Source organism: Pleurodeles waltl, chromosome 9 (genome assembly GCF_031143425.1).
Source record: "Pleurodeles waltl isolate 20211129_DDA chromosome 9, aPleWal1.hap1.20221129, whole genome shotgun sequence".
NCBI classification, from domain to species: Eukaryota; Metazoa; Chordata; class Amphibia; order Caudata; family Salamandridae; genus Pleurodeles; species Pleurodeles waltl.
The window spans coordinates 518,095,678-518,113,703 of NC_090448.1; the positions used below are offsets into that span (position 1 = coordinate 518,095,678).

Sequence of the window (18,026 nt, forward strand, 5' to 3'; positions counted from 1 at the left end):
CAGGCAACAGTTCAGCTTTTACAACAGCTTTAAGAGCGGTGACCCTACTAACTTTCTGTCACAATATTTTACCACCTACCGCTTCACATAGCAGTTTGGTCTCAATTGCTTCTGAAGACTAAAATAGGAAGTATAATAGGAAGCCTTCAACACCGCCAGACTGAATAAAACAAAAGGATAAGAAAGCAGATAAAGAAAATGTAATGCAAAAACACCATTTACTGTGACTTGGGGAGATTCCTCATAGACTCTAACATGAAACTAAAAATACAAGGAGACGTGCATTTGATTGTGAAATCTCTAGTGACACCCAAGTACATAAGAGAAAATAAAATAAATGAATCCGAGTTTAGAGTAAGGAACAAAACCTATATGAAGGCCTCATGCAGTAAGCAGTAGTTTGTGAAGGACTTGTTAGTGGTACTGTCTAATATATGTGCTCAACCTTTTGAAGGATTTAGAAAGTAATCTTAAACTATTAGACAGAGAGAAGGAATGTCATAGTGGAGTAACAACATGACGCAGTTACCCAGGGACAGCACCATAAATAAACTGGATTTAAAGAGGTTTTGTGTAAACAGTTACTATATCCTACAGGTTATTATATAGCACTTTCAACATCCCTTGTAAAACACTTTTTTTGTTGGTAAATTGTTGGGAGAATTAAATCAACTGGTGACACTGGAGGTATTATATTAGCGGCGGCTCATCATCCCCTCGCCAGCAGCAGCAGCTGCAAATTGAACAATAAAACAATAATAAACAATGTTTATTATCATTTTAATTTTCAAGGGGCCATGGGAGGTGACAGGCAGGGAGAGGGAGTGCTGTGCACTCCCCTCAGTGCGCATGTATTTTTGGCTGGCCTTCTCAGACCAAACACACATGTGCACGGAGCTGTCTCCAACCCGAGCTGTGTTGCCGGGTTGGAGACAGCAGGAACAGGCTCCAAGTCTGCCTGGGAGTAGAGTTAGGATTTGCTGCAAGACAGGCTGGGAGTCTGTGCCTGCAGTGAGTGGAGCCAGAAGAGCGGCACAGCGGCTGCAGTGCCGCAGGTCAGGTACGTTTTTTTCTTTTTTGGAATGTCTAATTTTGTTGTCTTTCTAATGTGCCTCCACCCCGCCCCGCCGCTCTACCCCGACAGGAGCTGCCCCTGTATTATATATATGTAAAGGATGCCCACTAGAGACAAATAAGGAAAAAAACAAGGCTAAATGCCTCTCCATCTGCGCTCCTAGGCTCTGGAATGACATCCCATATCCATCAAGACTATCCAAAGCTTGTTCCAATTTAGGAAAGAGCTGAAGGCACATCTCCTTAAAGTACACAAGATCACAATTCAGTAACTGTCCACTTTAGCTCTTAGAAACCAGCTAGCCCTCTAATCGCATGGTGACTGTATCTTTGCTTTTGACTTTGTACAGTACTCTGCTGCCTTCTGTCTAGGTTTGCCCTATGCACGAATCACATATATACTGATGTATATATACACATGACCAAATGATGCAAATGCTTTTGACAAGGGATTTACAGGGTTGAATTTGAAGCACCTCTGGAAAAAAAAAACACTGTTGCCAATTTCATTTCTTGACTCAACCCCTACTTTCATTACTCTTCAGAGGAGTAACAAGGATGATATCAAATTTAAAAAGGCTTGTCATTATTCATAGGGCAGCCCATGAAATTGTCTTTGCTTAACATTGAAGTGATATACTCCTATTTCATTCTTCTCATAGTCTTTGTCTCACATGGTCCGTGAGTCTAGCTCTTTTAAGTTGCTGATGTTGAAGAGCAAATCTGACACTGGTTGGTGATGACATTCTTAAAGACAGTACTGAAAATGCTCATCCAAGAAAGGATCAACTTCGTGACTGGCCTTGTGCAACAGCAGCTAGATGTAGCTTCCTCTGTAATATAGATTGTACAAAAGCCAAACTGCTCATTTTAACCCAACCATAAAAATCTAATCAGATAATCCATGCATGCTATCAGTCTGTTTTTGCTCTAGTAAAACAATAAATTAATCTTCGCTCAGTGCGTGCTTTTTCTAGCATGTAGAAACCGCAAGAAAATGTAGTAACCACTACACAGTCACAGAACTAAGCTACCCAAACCATGGATGACCACAAAGAAATAACTGATTAAAATGACTCAGGTGTCCCAGAATAAGGACAGTGTCTGTCTGCTACAACACTGGCAAACTTGATCTTTTGTTGGATGACTTCCTTGGACAGCAAAGCCCCAATTCATCCCAAGGTCAAATATCATTCAACCTTTGCAACAGAACTAAAAGAAATCTGCTCAATGCTAAGGAGCTACAGCGTTGATGCAGCCTTTTTCCTTTCTGCTTATTGCTTTTGTTTCTTCAGGAGAATCGTTTTACATTGTTCCTTTTCAACAAGGGCAGAAGGTGGCTTTGTAGTGTGGAACACCTGCTGTGCCATCTGTGCACACCTGAAGTATGCTGGTTCTAATTTTAGCAAGGTTCATTCAGCCTATTCTCGTGGTACGACAGAACAAATAGTAACTTGTTGCTGGATAACAGCAGACACTGCAGCATTTTCAGAAAGTGCCTTTCTCTTCTTCTAAAGACCAAACAAGCAACACCATAGAGAAAATGGCAATTCTCAACAAAAAAAGTAAATATGCACATACAAAGTACAGCTATAAGGGGATGCAGATTTGCTACTTTTTGGAACTCACAAAGATTCTCAGCAGTATGCTTAAGAAAGTTGCGCTAGGGACAGGTTTCTAGCAACACAAAAGGATGATGGACGGAATGCTGAAACTTCAAACACTCAACCCCAGTCACAGATCTGGGTTAAATCCACTGTTCTTTTGCTCACCATAACACCCTAGTTTGGATCCAGCCATATGTAGATCAGTCTTGACCCTGCTCCCCATGGTAACAGTCTAGACTGAACTCCCAGGCCAGGTCCTACCTGGATCGGAAAGAAGCATCCTCGGACCGGTTTCTGGGCATCACCCCTCAGACAGACTAGCTTGAATCCAGAGGCAAAGTGAGCAAAAACTGATGGATTAAACACAGGTCTGTGACTGGGGTGAACGTTTGATTTGTTCCCCATTCCATCCATCATCTGTTCTTTTTGAATTTGTTGCACTATTTGGGAAGGGTATTCCCTGACATGGGTCCCATGCTCGCTATGCCACCAGATTCAAGCTAGCCTGGCTAATGAGGAGGGGATACCCTAAAAACTGACCCAGGATGTTTGTTTCTGGTCCAGGGAGGAACTGGCCTGGCAGTTCGGGTTGGACTGTTCCCATGGGGAGCAGGGTCAAGACTGATTTGCATATGGCTGGGTGCAAACTGGAATGGCATGGCGAGGAAAAAAAAAATAACTGATCGATAAAACCCAGATCAGTGACTGGGGGCGAATGTTTGATCTGTTTTGCAATCCGTTCATCACTTGTTTTTTTGCATTTATTTCTCTAATTGGGAAGGGTATACCCAGACATGGGTCCCGTGCTTGTAATGCCACCACATTCAAGCTAGTGTGACTGGTGAGGGGTAATACCCTGAAACCAGTCCAAGGATGTTTGTTTCTGGCCCAAGGAGGACCTGGTCTGGCAGTTCAGTTGTACTGTACCCATGGGGAGCAGGGTCAAGATTAATTTGCATATGGCTGAGTGCAAACTGGAATGGCAAATGAGCAAACAAATTGATGGTTTCAACCCAGATCTGTGACTGGGGTGAGTGCTTGATTTGTCTGCATTCTGTCCATCATCCGTTCTTTTTGTCTTTATCGCCCTAGGTCAGAGGTCTTCAATCTGTGGGGCACAGCCCCCTGGGGTGGGTTGTGGAGTGATGGGAAGGGGGGTCACACATTCCCCAGCCTTATTGTCAGCACAAAAAGGCTTTATGAAAAACTGTTCTCCTACATTTTATAAAACAACCGTCAGGGGACTGTTAATTCCGATCTTATATATGCTTCAGCTAAAGAGTCATTAAGGGAGTGTCCTGCGCTGTGAAACCGGAGCCAGGCAGAGAGATATACAACTTCCTGCCAGGGTGTCTGCTGCCTGGAAGAAATGCAAAGTGCGCTAAGAGTTAGTCTGCAAATGTAGAAGATAATCTGAAAATGTAAAGGATGCTTGGGAGCCAGTACTGGCTTCAATTGATCAAATCTTTGTGATAAAGATTTATTCTTTTTGAGTGGAAGTGCAGTTAACAACTGAGCTGTTATATGAGTGCTTTTAATTGTAATTGTATTTACATAGCGCTTACTACCACGAGTAGTGTTGAAGGGGCAAGTATGTTTAAAAAATGCATTACACTGTCTGGGTATTTTATTGTAAAACATGTAATACATTTTGTAGCAGAATATTTCATACTGTGTGTAATGAAAGTTTAAAATAATGACTTGCATATTCACAGTGCTTTCTGTCACAGATTGTGCCCTCGTAGCACTAAAAATACATGTCACTATTTTCCACTGCGCCACCCAAGATTTAATTGTGTGGCTCTCTGGTTACCCAGAGACCACTGCAGTGCATTAACTAATAGAGGTTTCATTATGTACTATTGTGCATTTCCCAATGAGTAACAGTTTTTTTAATTTAATGTTCTTTTAATTTGTGTGTGATTTTAGATGTAGCTACCCAACAGTGAGACACCTAAAAAGCTTACAGAATATTTTGTTTTTGGACACACCTTTGCCCCGTGCTCACAGACATCAGCCCCACTGCATGCAGCATCTCAGTTCCCATACTTTTTTTCCATGCACTTCGACAGCTGGTTGGCCTGGCTGCACATTCCTGTGTGGATAGAGGGAAGTTGACAAGAATTGGAGCACTGAACTGCACACAGCACTGAAGCCTCAGTACAGTTCACTCATCACAATATAGCTGGGCACTGGTTGCGCTGGCATGGGGGTTGGGGGTGGGGGGAGAGGTCTGCTGTTCTGGCTACAGCAGTCTAATCACAGCTGAGACTCACACAGCCTGGGCCGCAAGCGGCACATATGTTTCTTATCAAGCTCCTGCCTGTGCCTCCAGTTTGATGCATGCCTCACTGACAATGAGCACACACTTACTTAATTGTGGGCTAAATTGAACCCTGTATATATGTATTTTTTTTATGTCAGGAGCACCTCACTTTTAAGTGGTGCAAACATGCACTGTCCTACAGTACAGTGCTAGCTGCTGCCACAACTGCTCTCTTGCCCAGACAGTGCATGCCTTGGCATATAGCTGTACCCCTGTAGTTAGGCAGGGATGTGGAATCTAATAAAATATCTAGTTGTCCAGGGAACAGGTTGCTTCATAATTATACTTGTCATATAAAAAAATCTACTTGTCCCTTTGGTGGCAGGTAGTGCGGCGACAAATTATGGCAGCAGTCTCACTATATACGAACTCTGATAATAGCCTCGTATTATGCCAGGGCTAATACTATAGTAGGGCTTGAATGCTAGCAAATCTACTATCTTGCATGTTTTAACGACTTTCACCAGCTTTTCTCTAATATTTTTCCGTACTGAAAAAGGCTGGAAATATACTCAGGACAATGCAGAAATAGAAGTTCTTTGAGGGTTGGGAAAAAAAGTAGTTGGAGGGAAAATGAACTTGTAAACTATCAATAGACTTTTGCATGAGCAAATCTACACATGCACATTTGTGCATGCTGTAATACAGTTCACAAATATTTTCTAGGAGTACGATCTCCTGATCTTTTCTGTACATTCTTGTGAATTCTTGAAAGGCATAATTCTGCACTAATGCAAAGACATACCAGGGGTGCACTTTTGTGTCTTTCTTTAAGAACTGGGCCCCTAAATTAGGTCTGGCGTTAAACATGACATTTTCTTTTTATTAAAATTATATTTCTCCCTGTATCCATCTATCGTCTGGCTTTATTGTGAGTAATAGATAACATTCTGCTCTTTAACAAAGACCATATTGACACACTAAATAGTTTTGTTCAGTACCAGGAACTAATATAGCAATGTGTGCTTTTTGAAAAAAAGCAAATCATTGCTTTTTTTTATACTTTTGCCAGTGCTTGTTACAATGGTGAGAGTCTGGCAGCTCCAACAACGTTTTACAGAAGACATGTCGAAACAAGACACACATTGACAAAACCGAAAGACTGACCACCAATTTCAGATTGGTTGGCTTTGCCAATGCTGGTTTATTTCCATGTTTCCCGCAATCATGTAGAAACTGGTTAGATGAGTTTTCCTTTATGAATATGTTTTGGAAATACTGGCATGATGCTTCAAAAGATTTGTACTTAAAATTTTGCAGTAATTTAGCAAAACGTTTTTTTTCCTAGTTGCATTTTTTTTCTGTACATTTTATTTTGAAAGCAAATAATCATCAATCTTGATTACAAGCTTCTGCAAACATTTGCATCTAATCAGAGAGCATTCTGGAAGCATTATACCCAGCCTCATATTGTTCAACGTTTAAAACATGTGTGTACATGTTTTTACTGAAACCACTGTCAGTTGTGCAGTCAAATCTTACCACAATTTTTTTAAAGTGCTCACCCTAAAATAAAGGCTTTGCATTAATGAACCATAAATACAAGTTCAAACAGCATTAGCACATGGACATAAATATTAACTCAACTGCAGGCAGTTCCCTTCCCTTTAAACCAGCAGCCAAAGAGTTTGTGCTGCAGAGGGTTGGGCCTACTTGTCCCAAGGACAAAATAGCAGCAAACTAACATAACTAGGAGTCGCCCACAAAACTTTGGTTTGCTAAACACTGGCTAATATTATTTCTCTACCGTAAAAATGATTTTCTGTAGGAATTGGGGGAATTTATGGTTGTCGATGAGGAGTACCAGGTTCTAGAATTTTTTGTCAGGAGGGGGTTATTACACCTAAAAATGTTTGACAGGAAGGTCTCTGCATCAAAATGTTTGAAGTGGGAGGGGTATACCCAAATGTGGGTCCGGTGCTCACTGCGCCGCTGGATCCAAGCTAGCTTGGCTGATGAGAGGTGATACCTGAAACCGGTCCCAGGATGTTTGTTTCTGGTCCAGAGGGGACCTGGCCTGGAAGTTCTCTGCTGTACTGTTCCCATGAAGAGCACGGTCAAGACTGATTTGCATACCGCTGAGTGCAAACTGGAATGGCATGGCAAGCAAAAAACAATTGTGGGGGCCGGGGTGTTCGATTTGTTTCCCCGTTCTGTCCATCCTCTGTTCTTTTTTGCAAGGAGCAGGTTTCTAGGCTTATTACCGGGATGGCCATATGACATATCGCCGGACTCCCATTTACCCTATGTGTAAATACACATAGCGTAACTTGTACACTGGGGAAATGGAACTACATGAGCGAAGGCACTTTTTTGTTTTTTTAACCTTTACATCTTCTTCAGATTTGGAGGTGATATACTTCCCTTCCCATGCTTGGGGTAGAGTTACTCATACTCTTTGCTTTAGTAAATCTCTGGCCATTTCCACTGTGGAAATGTGTTGGATCGAAGGATGTGAATAACTACATATGTACAGGTTTGTGGGTGTTCATAAACTTATTATGCTAACCACACCTGGTTTCACCAACTTCTCACCCCGTGCATGCGAGTTATCACTGCCATTGTTGCAACCAAGAAACCCTCCATTGTAAACACATTTACGACTTACACGATTTCATTCGTGAATTTCTGCCAGGTATAAATGGAGGCATCTTCCTACGCTTACAACCAAGCATACTATTGTGAACTGACCCCAAGCACTAGGATCCGACTGTTGTCAACACCTCTATGGACCTCATAAATAGGTGCACTAATATAGGAGGACAGATAAATTATTCTATTTTTGGCAGGAAGTGGAGTTAGCCCTGGGCAATGTGCTTTACAACAATAGGCAGCACTTAAAACTGAAAGAAGCACTTCCTTGCTAAAGTCCAGAGAAGCTAAAAGCAGATTGCATCAATTAAATGTCTGGGTACTGCGACTTGTACTGATTACTGCTTAGGACTAACACCGGTTTGTGTCAATTATGTTGTCATGTCGTGGACTCTTTGTATAACATTACTTTATGCCAACTCTCCAGTATCCAGGGCACCGTTTTGCATCCTAGGCATTTTAGGACTTTGTACTTCCAGCTGTAGTTCCATTCATGGGACCATCAAATATGTTTAAGATAAAATACTACCATCGTGTCGAGAATGTTATCGATTTTTATACTTTTTCCAGCAGCACAGCTTCTTCTGAAAGTACCCCTCATCAATGTAGTGTACGTAAAAACGTGCCTCTGTTCCCGTTGTACAGCCCCTCTTCTCTTTCCACGTAAATGCTACCGGTTTCATTAATCCCTTGGACAGCAATTCCCATAGGCACGGACAAGAGGCCGAGAAGTAAGATCATACTTTATCTGCCCTGCATTTGAGAAAGAAAGTTAGTTCTCCCATAAAGAGTTGCTGTCAGATCCAGCAGTCATTTTGGGAGAATCTATGGGCTCTGCACATCTCTAGACAGCGTACGATTTCTGTGGTATGTAATGCCGATCGAGTGAAGTGAGGCAAATCGATTCCAGATTTTTAAGATATTCAAAGAAGATAAATGTGCATGCATAAATCTAAATAGAACTCATTTACATAGTCAGTGGGTTCCTAAAACTCTGCCATCGATCCTGCCTACCTGTTCGTATATCGGCCAGCCCCAATCAATTATATCTGTTGTTTAATTAACATCAGCGTTTCTGGTTACCACTGAGTTATCATTGAGTCTGATGTCCTGTTAAAAGGCCCTAAAGACATACCTTTAGTCACCTAACTCATTCAACATCTAACCTTCACAGAATACCCTAAACTCTTTTAGGGTCTCCTTAGTTCTTGATTAATATTTCATTTTTCTATTGTAAAACACCACATTTCCCCTAGGTAAGTTAGGTGTGTGCTCTATAAATCCCTGTAATGAGAACTATAAGTCATCAATGTATGGGAGCTCCAGTACCACGGATCCACTGATCATATCTACTGATTTTCTGAGCTTATCTAATACTGCAGTCCAGCCACTGTGCCCTGAGACACTTTGAAAACGAGGACACAGCTCAATCTGAAGTTTTTCTAAAAAACCTTAACATCTCTGAAAATACAACTTGCCTCTAGTGCACCATTCTCCTCTCTGAACATTTACTTCTATGTGACCTAGAAATTAATATTAAAAAAATCCCTTCTAATTCCTCCATGAAACCATTCGGTAGCTTAGATCCTGAGATTGTATTCATAACGGACAATCTATTCGAAAGTTTGGGAGGTCACTTTAAGCATACAAAATCTAGTGAATAGTTTTAATAAAGTTCTGGCAAAGGACAATCTTAAACCCAAAATACACAAAGTCCGTTTCATCCTCTCTGGGATCATCACCTTTTGTATTGAAAACCGCTGGATTCCAGTTTCTTTACTCTTCCAACAGGTAGGGTGTTAGATAGCTCCATCGCTCCTCTTTGAGATAAATAAGTGCCCTCGTGTATGTGTCTCTTCTCATCCAGATTCATTCATAAAAACGTAGCCTGTATTAATGTGCTTGGAACATTTTTCAGTTACAACATTTTGCAAGCTATTTGAACGGCCCTGGGCTTATTGGTATACCAGCAGATGTATTCATGATATCATGCCTAAACCAGTAGAATCAGAAAACCTAACTTCATCAGTTCATGTAAATCTACCGGTCTAAATGTATGTGGATTTTTTTTGTATCCCTACTTCAGCGTTTACCAGTTGTTCTGCCTGGTGAAAACTCTAGGTGACAAAAGAATCATCCATTTCATCTTTTCAGCTTTATGTTCTCTAACTGACAGCACATGGCCTTTGATTTGTACATTACATTACTTACTCGAGAAATGCAAGTCCCCACTAAAACAACACACGAGAAGTCAGGTAACCAATTATTATTTTTTATTTAATTATTTATTTTAGAAGAGGCACTTTTCGGTGGTTCTGACTCTACAACAATATTTGCATTAAAACTAAACACGCTCATATAACCCGTGGAACTAGATGCATTCCCAGTGGTTTATAGCGGGTAGAGCAGGTGAAAACATTTTCTAATAGGGTGATGACGTACTACTGTGGGTGCGAAAAAAAGAAGTAAACCCCTACAGCTGAGGCTTACGTACATCGTTCGTGGGTTGCTCTAGAAGAAAGCCAAGTGGATTCTTCCCTAGAGTGGCCTAGACCCAGAGAGCAGGAAAATATTTGGGAGCGATTGTGTTTTTCCTTACGGGCAACACTCATTCTCAATCTTTCAACCGCCATTGTTAAATTAAAATAAATGTTCAGAACTAGTCATGGGTATTAAAGGTGCACCAGTGATGTTCATGAAGCCTTTCACTCTAACTCCCTCATACTAATGAATGGCATCAGTTACACCACTAATGTGTGTAATGTTCTTAAACATTACAATGAGTAAAAAATAAATAAACACAAGGGGGTTGCCCTCTGCCAAAAGATTATTGATTTTGATGTAGAGGGATTGGCAGGGAACTCCCCAAGACACACGTAGGCACCCCCAAAAGCTACAGCTGGCTTCCATCAGATAGGGCTTCAGAGCTGAGCCTAGGAGGATGGAAACCAATGTAGGTTCTTCACATTCTCAAAGGTTTTCCATTTTTATTCACCAGATCTACGGCTTGGCTGGTCCTTAAGGTTTTGGGTCCCATAAACTGTGCCACAAAGCAACACCCTAGAGGAACATCAGACGGCAAAGACGGGGTTGGCACAGCTAGTATGCTGTTCTTGGAAGTTTTTCCCTACACAAACAAACATCTCACCGTTTCTAGATCAAACACATCATGACAGAGTACTTGAAACCGAATGACTAAGGGTTTAACGCAAATGCAATGACCTAGGAAGCACTTACATAGCGGTGCATGTGAAACTGATGACGAGCCGAGCAAAACTTAACTAGTCAAGAACACCTCGTACAGACAAACCAGAAAAATATACAAATATGTGGGTTAATGGGTGGCTATCAGAGACAATCAGTCTTTGACAGTCTTGTAGGTCAGTAAATATTAGTGTTGGACAATAAAGAAGACTATACCATATTCTTATCAGGTAGAAAGTTTAGGAAAAAAGTAAAAACAAACTAAATGTTGGGATCAAGGTTGAACACAAAAGGCCTTTGTAGAGTATATTCTCTTAAGGACCCAACAGGCACTAAAACATTCTAAGAACAACAAACAATATCCGTTCCTTTACAGAAACTTTACACCACTAGCACTCTTTAGATCCCCAAAACAACAGACACGGTTAGGTGCAATCTCACTGTTGAGAATTCCAAATGACAAATGAGAGGAGGAGGCTTGCTATAACACAAGAAAAATACTGGAAATTTATTGATTCTCTCCGACACGTTTTTATGGACCACATCAAACATTGTGTGTATTACTTTCTACAAAAGATGATATTTAATGAAGCTACTAATAGCAACACTCTGAAATCTGTATGCAAACATCAAAAACAAGAGGGCGGCTCCTTACAACACGTACCATGTGATTTGAGGAGAATGAAGTGGAGGAAGATAGCACAAACTCACTATGGAGTCAAACACGAATTTTTCACATTTTTATGGTAAACTACATGCTTTCCATTCAAGCTCAATGCTCCTAATTTTTACTAAGTTTTTTTTAAGAATGCTTATATGCTTAGACACTGAATCTCTACGGGCGATGGCAAACCTCATGAAATGCCTTTAATGGTATGATGCTCTTCAGTTGTCACATTGTTAAACCGGCAAAACCTACCATTCTCTCTATGATCTCCTGTCAACAGTTCTGTTCTCACGACTTACTTCATGGTCTCAGAAGGTCTTCTCTTCGACTAAGCTTGGTTCTTAAGCAAGTTAATCACAATCTTCTTTTACTGCCTAAAATACTTGGTAGATTTTTCTGCTGTGTGACAGAACAACTGAAACGTAACCTTGTAAATACATTTGCTACAACCCATTCTTATTTTACTTCACAGATGGCAAATTCCATTGTAATCTCTGTCATTTGTCTTCTTTAATTTAAAACGTCCACATGACAAGACAGTCCAACAAGTTTAGCAGAAAGGAACTTGGCTGGGGACAACTTTCACAAATTGTATTCTCTCCTACTAAATAGAAGCAGATCTCGCCACAATTTTCAGGCAGCAGGAATTACACAATCTCACATTTATCCAGAGTGACTGGCACTCTAAAAGGTACACAGGACGCTTCAAACACACTAAGTGCTAATAATTAACTTTGAGGAAATTACAAAAGAAACTGTTTTGGTTAGCTATAAAACGATTTGCTTGTCAACAGTATGGTACTCTCGTCTTGCCTTGTAACTTGTCAAATATTTTTTGAGAAATTGGGTTGTTGGATGACTGGGTGTTAGTTATGGAAAAGCAACAGCCACAATGCCTTGCAGGATGAAACACAAAAAGTCACTAAATAAACCTGTGCTTAACCCTGGTTGCTTTGACACAGAAAGCAGTCAGGCTTAACTTAGAGGCAATATGTAAAGTATATGTGCAGCACACAAACAGTAATAAAGTTAAAACAAAAGACCAGAACAATTCCAAAGCAATTTGAAAAATTGAATACATTTTAATACATTTTACACCAAAATGACAAAATGCCAGTCAGTAGAACCAGAGTTATGAGTTTTTAAAGAATAAACTGTAAAACAGAGCTTAAAAGCATAAACCACCAACCGGGGGCGAATAGTTGCGCTACACAAAGTCACAGCCAAAGACAAAAGTTCATGCAGACTTTGGTGGAGCACAGGTCGGATACAGTACCAGGTTAGTCTCACTGAACTTTTTCATTCTCAGGTTTTGTGTCAAGAGCCCAATTCGCAGGGGAGGAGGTCAGTGGGAGCAAGGTGAGAGTCTCGGGGAGCAGATGGTTTAGTGCAAGGAGCAGGCCGGGCTTCGTGGACAGCGGCTGGTGCTTCGTGTTGGCAGTTCCTAACTGGCTGCCTATGCTGCGAGAAGACAGGCTGGTGGTGGCTCTGGCTGGATTTCAGTGCGAGCGGCTCAAATCCAATGCAAACAGGCCGTTCTTAGTCATGATGGGGCAAAAAGCTTGAATTCAAGAGCTCAAAAGCCACACCAAGGGTCCAGGACCTCAGAGGCGCCACTTGAGGGGTGAGGAACCTGCTTAAGATGGGTCAAAGAACTGTTGAGAAGCCTTTCATGTCCCTGAAGCTCAGATCTGAAGGCCAGCAGACTAGCAATTTGAGTCACTCTGGTATCCTGGGCTCACAATTAAGTTGCAGGTCCAGTTCTTCTTCCCCAGGCAGAAGGGCAGCATGTCAGCACAACAAGGCAGGAGTTCCTTTAGGGCAGTAGTCCAGCAGAGTGGTAACCCATGTAGCAGCACAGCAGCTCATCCTCCTGGCAGAGTATCCACAGTTCCAAAGGTGTACTGAAGAGTTGGTGTCTGATGTCCTTCTTTAATACACAGTTGTGCCTCTGAAGTGAGGAGAAGCTTCTAGAGCCATGCCTTTGAAGTGCACAGATGCCCTGCCTTCTCTGCCCTAGGTCCAGACTAACTACAGGGGGTATGCAGCTCTTTGTGTGGAGATAGGACACTGCGTATTCAGGTGTAAGTGAGGCTGGCCCCGGCTCCTCCCTCCCATCCTGCCAGCGATGGCCCATCCAGTCACACCTAAGTTCCCACTGTGTATGGCTATCCAGGAGGAATACACAAAGCCCAACTGCCAGCTACATCCAGTCATGTAAAAAGTGACAGGCTGCAGGCACCAAATGGCAAAGGCAAGAAAATGCCAACTTTCTAAAAGGATTTTTTTAAATTAGGATTCCAGAGACGCCAAACATGAACTTATAATTTTTTCTCATTTGTAAATGACCGCTTATTAAATGTAATAAGGCAACTCCAATGTTATCTTATGGGAGGTTGCATGGCTCTTCAGTAGTAAAAAAGACAAATTTAAGAGGTTTTCACTACCTGGACATGTAGAACTTAAAGGTGCATATCCAACTTTTTTAAATACACCTAGGGTCCTCCTACCTTAGGGGTGACATTTGTAATAAAAGTGTAATTTAATGTTTGACGAAGGGGTTAAAATACCAAGTCAACATGGCAATGTAACACTGCATTCAGGCAGGCATGGCAGGCTATGTAAGTGGGGGGCGCAACAAGTGCTGCAGGCTCATGGGTAGCATTTAATTTACAGGCCGTGGGTATTTAGTATACCACTCTACAAGGGATGTATAGGTAAATTAAATATGCCAATTAGGTAAATGCCAATCAAACCATGTTTAGGGGAATGAGCACAAGCATGCTAGCTCTGGTAGGCAGTGGTAAAGTGCACAGAGTCCCAAGGCCAACAAAACCAAATTCAGCAAAAACTGAAGGTTAAAAGGCAAAAACGTTTGGGTGTGGCCCTGCAAAGAGGGCAAGGTCCAACACATTTTAATTGATTTAATGTTGTCCATCCATTCAGGATAGGGCTATTATTTACATGTTCAATTGTTTGTGCATATTCATCTAACATATACTTGTGTCATCACAGTACGTTTCAGCAAAAAGTAATGCAAAAAGTACAGCAAATCAATTTAACAACTATTAGACTGCCAGTAATGACAAAAGGCTACAATTTCAGAACTTACCAATATCTTCTATTTCCTCCAGATAATCATTATATTCATTTAGTCCTCGAAAGTCTTCCTCTCGTTTATTATATCTTTAAAAAACACAAATATATTTATCAATAAATAAAAAAAGAAGTTTCAAGCATTCAGACATCAATAGTGTAACAAATGGTAAATCAGTTGGGACTCTTGTAAACTAGAGAAAAAAATAGGATTTGGTTACACAAAAGATCTTGCAATTAGGGCTCTTACTACACAAAGCAGATATATTTCATTGTGTTCAAATGCGTATTTTTGTTTACGTATCTTGGTCAGTGGTGCACAGCATGTTTGTGAAATTTCCTATTGCACACTGGCAAGCTCATTTAGAAAAAGGCTAGCAGGTTTTTTCATTGTTGCCTTCCACAGACTTCAGGGTTTAAAGCTCAGAAGATGATCTTAGATGTTTTTAATACACTCTTAGCTCAAATGCTGCTCTTCCTATAAGAACATTGCTCAAAGCAACTCATATTTTATTATAACTACATACAATTTTATGATTTATGTAGTTTTGTGGAAATGGTTATGTATGCCTTTTCAATAAACACTTTGAGATACAAACCATGATGGGGAATAAACCAGAGAATAAACCAGGGAAGTGGAATTCCTGTCGCCCGACGCCCGGGACACATTGTTTGGGGGCCCAACACCCTGAGGCACAAACCTTTCGGCTGCCAATTTACAGAGAAGGGAACTGTCTGCAGTTGAGGTAACATGTGTCTATGTTAATGCTGTTCGAAATTGTATTTATGGTTCATTAATGAAAAACCTTCATAATTAGGGTGAGCGCTGTAAATAAACGTTTTACGGTCACAATGCACTACTGATAGTAGTTAAAGTAAAATAAAAATGTGTACATACATGTTTGAAAATCTTTAACAATACGAGGCTAAGTATAATGCTCCCAGAATGCTCTCCGATTAGATGCAAATTTTTGCAGATGCTTGTAAGCAAGAGTGATGATTATTTGCTTTCAAAATAAAATGTTCAGAAAAAAGTGCAAGCAGGAAAAAATGTTTCGCTACTATGAAATTTGAAGCATCATTTAGTCAAATGTGTTGATTCAAGCTTGTATTTCCCAAAAATATTCCTAATGGAAAATCAGTTTAACCATTTCCAACAAGAATGTGGGAAGCATGAAAATAAACAAGAACTGTCAAAAACCAACAGATCTAACATTTTTTGTGAATCTTTTAGTTTTGTCAATGCGTGTCTTGTTTTGACATGGCTTTTGTAACCCTTTATTGTTGTGGGAGCTGCCAGGCCGTCAACCATTGAAACAAACATTGGCAAAAATCAAAAAAGATTTTATGGTCTCAAAAAACACACATTACCACCAGTGGTGTAAGAAAGGCCCCACAGCCCCATCGCAGGGGGGCCAAATCCAGTTTCATTACGCCAGTGATTGCCACAGTAGTCCATGGCACTGAACAAATTTACTTTGTGTGCTGATATCCTTCTTGTGGAAAAGCAAAAAGCAATCACTAACCGTAAAGCTAGCCGATAGAGAAAGAAATAGAAGTTTCATAAAATCAAAATGTCTTTGCTAACGCCAGACCTAGTTAGGAACCCAATTCTTACAAAGACAGTCACAAAATTGCACCCATGGTATACATCTCTGAATTAGTGGCTTTCATGAATTCAGAAGAACTTACAGAAGTAGATCAGGAAATCATACTCCTACAAAAATATTTGTGAACTGTATTTTAGCACAAGTAAATATGCATGTGTAGATTTGCTCATGTGAAAATCTATTGAGTGTTTACAAGTTCACTTTCCCTCCAACCACTTTTTTCACAACCGTGGTAGAACTTCTACTTCTGCCGTTCTCAGGAGTAAACTTCAAACCTTTCTCATTAAGGGAAAAGATTAGAGAAGAGCTGGTGAAAATCCTTAAAACATGCAAGTTAGTGGGTTTGCACACTCAATGGCAATCCAGCTCTCGAACTATTGCATACTGCCTCCTCCAGTATGTAGATCTGCGGACAAGTAGATTTTTTTAGAGGACAAGTAGATTTAAGAAGTAACCTGTCCCATGGACAAGTAGATATTTTATTAAATTCCACACCCTAATAAACTCAGGGCAAAAAATTAAGAAAAAAAAATTGGACAGGATGAATGTAAGTAGAAATGGGTAGAAATGGAAAAGGGTAAAGAAAATAGTTAAAATATGACACAGGCAATAGAAAGGTTAAAAGATTAAGATCAAGAGAATTGATTAGGTTAAAGCAACCAAGGGTTTTCACGTAAGATTATCACAAAATAATAAATGCAAAAATCAACTAAAATTTGAATTACACTGAGAACTATTGAAAACAAACAAGGATTCTTGAAAAAATAAGAAAAGTGACTCGTTAAAAGATTAATAATTAGTGAATAATCTCAGGGCGATTAATTAACCCTGAATGGGCAACTGTAACAGAGTAAACAGGTTTGAAGATGTATTGTTGGATAATAGGATCCTTAGTTGGTCTTTCACCTATGAGTGTTCAAATGCACACAAAACAGTGTGCAGCACAAGTTGATTTTGTTCTCCTACCCTTCAAAAGACTTTGTCATCACAATCAAGTCTCTTACACAGGCTGGGGTTTCAGACCATTTCCTATATTAGTATGCAGAAATTAATGCTTTTTCTTTTCATCACAAGTGTCTTTCGAATGTAACTAATTGAGGCTTTTTCAGAACAAATAGCAAGAGACTATGGGAGCCATAACAGACAATTGCATAAATGGGGCAAGACTAAAGTTTGGTTCTGAGCATGACTATTAATCAGTGGCATTCTTAGCTCATTACAGAATGCTCAGCAGGCTGACAAATGTTATCTGGCAGCAAGCATTTGACTGCACTGGGCAATTGGAGCCAAATCTGGTTGTGTGTAAATCTGACGTAATACTGGTCTGTTACCTTTCACCACTGATCGCAAATAGAACTACGCAACACATAATGGAACTGTGCCATTTTCCAATTTTGACAAGCCTTTTTGTAATTCTAATTCTAATTTGTGTTCATGTGGGACATCTGTACCTGAAATCTCCAACAAGATGTAGGGGGTTCAGGCTCATAACAAAAAGCAACCTTTACAAAGCTCCATAGGTGCACCAGTAAGAAATGAAATAGGCACAACTAAGAATGAGCCATTTACCCCATTTTCCCATTAACCCAAAGAGAGAGACATTTGCAAATATTCTCCACTTGGGTTCATATATCTGTTGGAATTAACAGCACACCCACCCCAAAAGATGGTAGTCACTGTAATAACGTGTTTTAATACAAAGTAAGACCATCTTCCAAACAGGGAGGCTGTAGGCGGCCACTACAAGACTGCCCCGTGAACGGTGAACCGATTTATTATGTTGTCAGGAAGGTTTCCACAAGCTTATAACTGAGCATGAGGGCCTTCCATGCAATGTCTCTGAACATGAT

At 40.4% G+C, this 18,026-nt stretch overlaps 1 protein-coding gene across 1 annotated transcript in view; it reads right to left on the reverse strand.

Annotated features, from left to right (window-relative positions):
• Positions 1–18,026, reverse strand: part of MNAT1 (MNAT1 component of CDK activating kinase) — a 386,226-nt gene that overhangs the window by 304,307 nt on the left and 63,893 nt on the right. The window contains exon 3 of the mRNA XM_069207410.1: positions 14,583–14,656. Coding sequence (XP_069063511.1) covers positions 14,583–14,656 — 74 coding nt within the window. The remainder of the gene's footprint in view (positions 1–14,582; positions 14,657–18,026) is intronic.